General features: G+C 42.2%; 1 protein-coding gene across 1 annotated transcript in view; it reads right to left on the reverse strand.

The window, feature by feature from the left end:
- Nucleotides 1–464: 464 nt before the first annotated feature.
- cysltr1 (cysteinyl leukotriene receptor 1) overlaps nucleotides 465–2,770 on the reverse strand; it is a 26,859-nt gene continuing 24,553 nt past the window's right edge. The window contains exon 2 of the mRNA XM_016564860.1: nucleotides 465–1,537. Coding sequence (XP_016420346.1) covers nucleotides 465–1,523 — 1,059 coding nt within the window. The 5' untranslated portion in view covers nucleotides 1,524–1,537. The remainder of the gene's footprint in view (nucleotides 1,538–2,770) is intronic.

Below are 2,770 nucleotides of genomic sequence, written 5' to 3' on the forward strand. Positions count from 1 at the left end.
TTTACAAGAAGTTACATTTTGCATTTACACTGATACATCCCAAAATGCTACTTTAAGAATATATTTCACAATGAATACACACAGTATGCAGAATGCAGTCTGTTTATATGATGTTTGTGTGTGTGTGTGTCCTCTTAAATCAATAATTAACAAATACAAATAGTTCATCCAATAAACACTTACTAGGGGGTTCAGTTATCAGTATTATGAAATGGTTTTTTTTTATTCTATATTCCAAGTGTATGTTTTTAATGGCAAATGTATTCTCAAAATTTTTGAAATGTATATTTTCTTGCTTGTAATCAAAACCATGCACGAGATCTATAGTGCTGTTTTACATTCTTAATACTCAAATGTAGTACATAAGAACCTCTTCTTCTTAATACTACTTTGAATGAATAACCTTTATTTTGTCTCAAGAAATCTGCTTTTGCCTTGACAGAGAATCAGCATTTCCATTCCCTCTACCCAAGTTTGTTTGAACCATTACAGTTTTGCAATTCACTCTCCTCCACAGGCGGGGAGCTTTGGACAGCATGGCGGCCTTTGTGAGATCCAATGATGTTTCCAGAAGCCCTTCGGAAGGTGGATAGTCGATGACGAAAGTTCTCTCCAGAGAAAAAGTAGAGCATTGGGTCAAAGCATGAGTTAGCAGCAGCCAGGCAGAGGGTGATGACCACAGACTTCTGCATATAGATAGTATCTTTGCAGTTAGCGTTTTCACGGTTTTTAAAGTGGAGATGCAGTGTGCGCTGTATATGATAGGGCATGAAACTAACCAAGAAAGCCAGCATCACCACAACAATCATCCGAATGGCCTTGTTACGTGTGTAACGCTGCTTGTTCACACCGTTAGTGTTTCTAAGTAGAGTGCGCAAGATACCAGCATAGCACAGCAAGATGACCAGGAAGGGAATAATAAAACCCACCACCAGGGAAAAGTAATTCAGCATGATCAGTTTATCCAGGCTTTTGGACGTTTCTGGTGGTTCAAAACACTTGGTTTTGTTAGACTTTGGATCAGTATGCTGACCAGAGAGGAGGAAGGGTGAACTGGTGGTGCAAATGAAGACCCAAATGCACACGCAAACTATCCATGCCTTCTTCTCAGTGGCTAGCCTCAGGTTCTGCACCGGGAACACAATTGCTAGAAAGCGGGTAAAACTCATGGCCATCATGAAGAAGACGCTGCAGTAGAGATTCACATACAGCGCGTAGGAACTTAAGCGGCAGAGAAAGTCCCCCAGGTTCCACTGCCCTTTGTTAACATAGTAAAGCACCCGTAGTGGCAGAGTGCTGACACACAGCAGGTCTGACACGGCCAAGTTGAGCATGTAGATGTGGAAGGATGATTTCTGATGGTAGGTACGGAGGAGCACGTACAATGCGAAGCCATTGCCCATCAGCCCTAAGACGGTGATGATAGAATATACCGTTGAATAGACTTGATTACGGAAGTCATCGATTGAGGCGCACACTTGTGTATTATTAACCGTTGAAGATGTTATGTTAGATGGACCCATTCTTGCATTGGTGTCTGAAATATGAAAGAAACAAAGAAATATAAATATTCAATTCCTATAACATATTGATAGACTTTTTCTAATACAAATCTTTGCTGTATTTCCAAAGAAATGATACAGCTATACAAATGAACCAGAAAAAAGTCATATTTGTGTAAACAAAGGTGTTTCAGTCCTTTAGTGAGACCATGCTCTTCAAACTGATTTTTATCAATCATCACCCTCAGTGAGTGTAAGAAACACTGTACAGCAGGGGTCCTCAAACAGCAGACCTAATAACAAAGATAGCACCATTTTAATGTTTCTACAGTTTAAAGTGCGCCGCACATCCAAACAACAGGGCTGTACACACCACATGCGCTCAGGGTCATTTTGTGAAGGGTTAGTTTTATCAGGGGGAAGGGAATTCAGTTAATGTCAGTGTATTTTGGGTGTGACCACTAGAGGGCGTTCTCGGTTAATGCATGTGCCATGCTGTGAACTGATGAAGTTGATGGTTGTCTGAGTTGTAATGCAACCACTTAGAAACTAAAAAACCTTTGTTAATTCGCTCCTTGTCTCAGTATTTGTACTGCACTCAAGCTATCACATATTGTTCAGGTGGAATATAGCCTGAGGGAAAAGCTGTTCTTGTGTCTGGCTGTTCTGGTGCTCAGTGCTCTGTAGTGCCAACCAGAGGGCAACAGTTCAAAGAGAGAGTGGGCTGGATATGAGCAGTCTAGGGTGATGTTCTTAGCCCTTTTCTTTACTCTGGAGGTGTAAAGTTCTTGGAGGTTGGGTAGGGGGGCACTAATAGTCTTCTCCTGTCCATTTTAAAAAGTGACGTGACATGTGGCCAAGTATGGTGACCCATACTTGGAATTAGTGCTCTGCATTTAACCCATCCAAAGTGCACACACACAGCAGTGAACACACACACACCGTGAACACACACCCGGAGCAGTGGGCAGCCATTTATGCACCACGACTTCCTAAGTCTTCTGATTTTGTAGCTGAGCCAAACCAGACAGTTATGGATGAACACAGGACAGACTCAACGAAGGCCGAGTAGAACTGTGTGAGCAAATCCTGTGACAGGTTGAACTTCCTCAGCTGGTGAAGGACGTACAACCTCTGCTTGGCCTTTTTAACAATAGAGTCATTGTGGAACTCCCACCAGGGTTGGACTTAGTGATTTGGGGGCCCAACACAATAACTATGTGCTCTTTTACTCCTAACCCTTGTTTTGCGCTCTCTCTCTCTCTCTC

The sequence above is a fragment of the Sinocyclocheilus rhinocerous genome, unplaced genomic scaffold (genome assembly GCF_001515625.1).
Source record: "Sinocyclocheilus rhinocerous isolate Xijiao unplaced genomic scaffold, SAMN03320098_v1.1 scaffold2938, whole genome shotgun sequence".
Classification (NCBI taxonomy): domain Eukaryota; kingdom Metazoa; phylum Chordata; class Actinopteri; order Cypriniformes; family Cyprinidae; genus Sinocyclocheilus; species Sinocyclocheilus rhinocerous.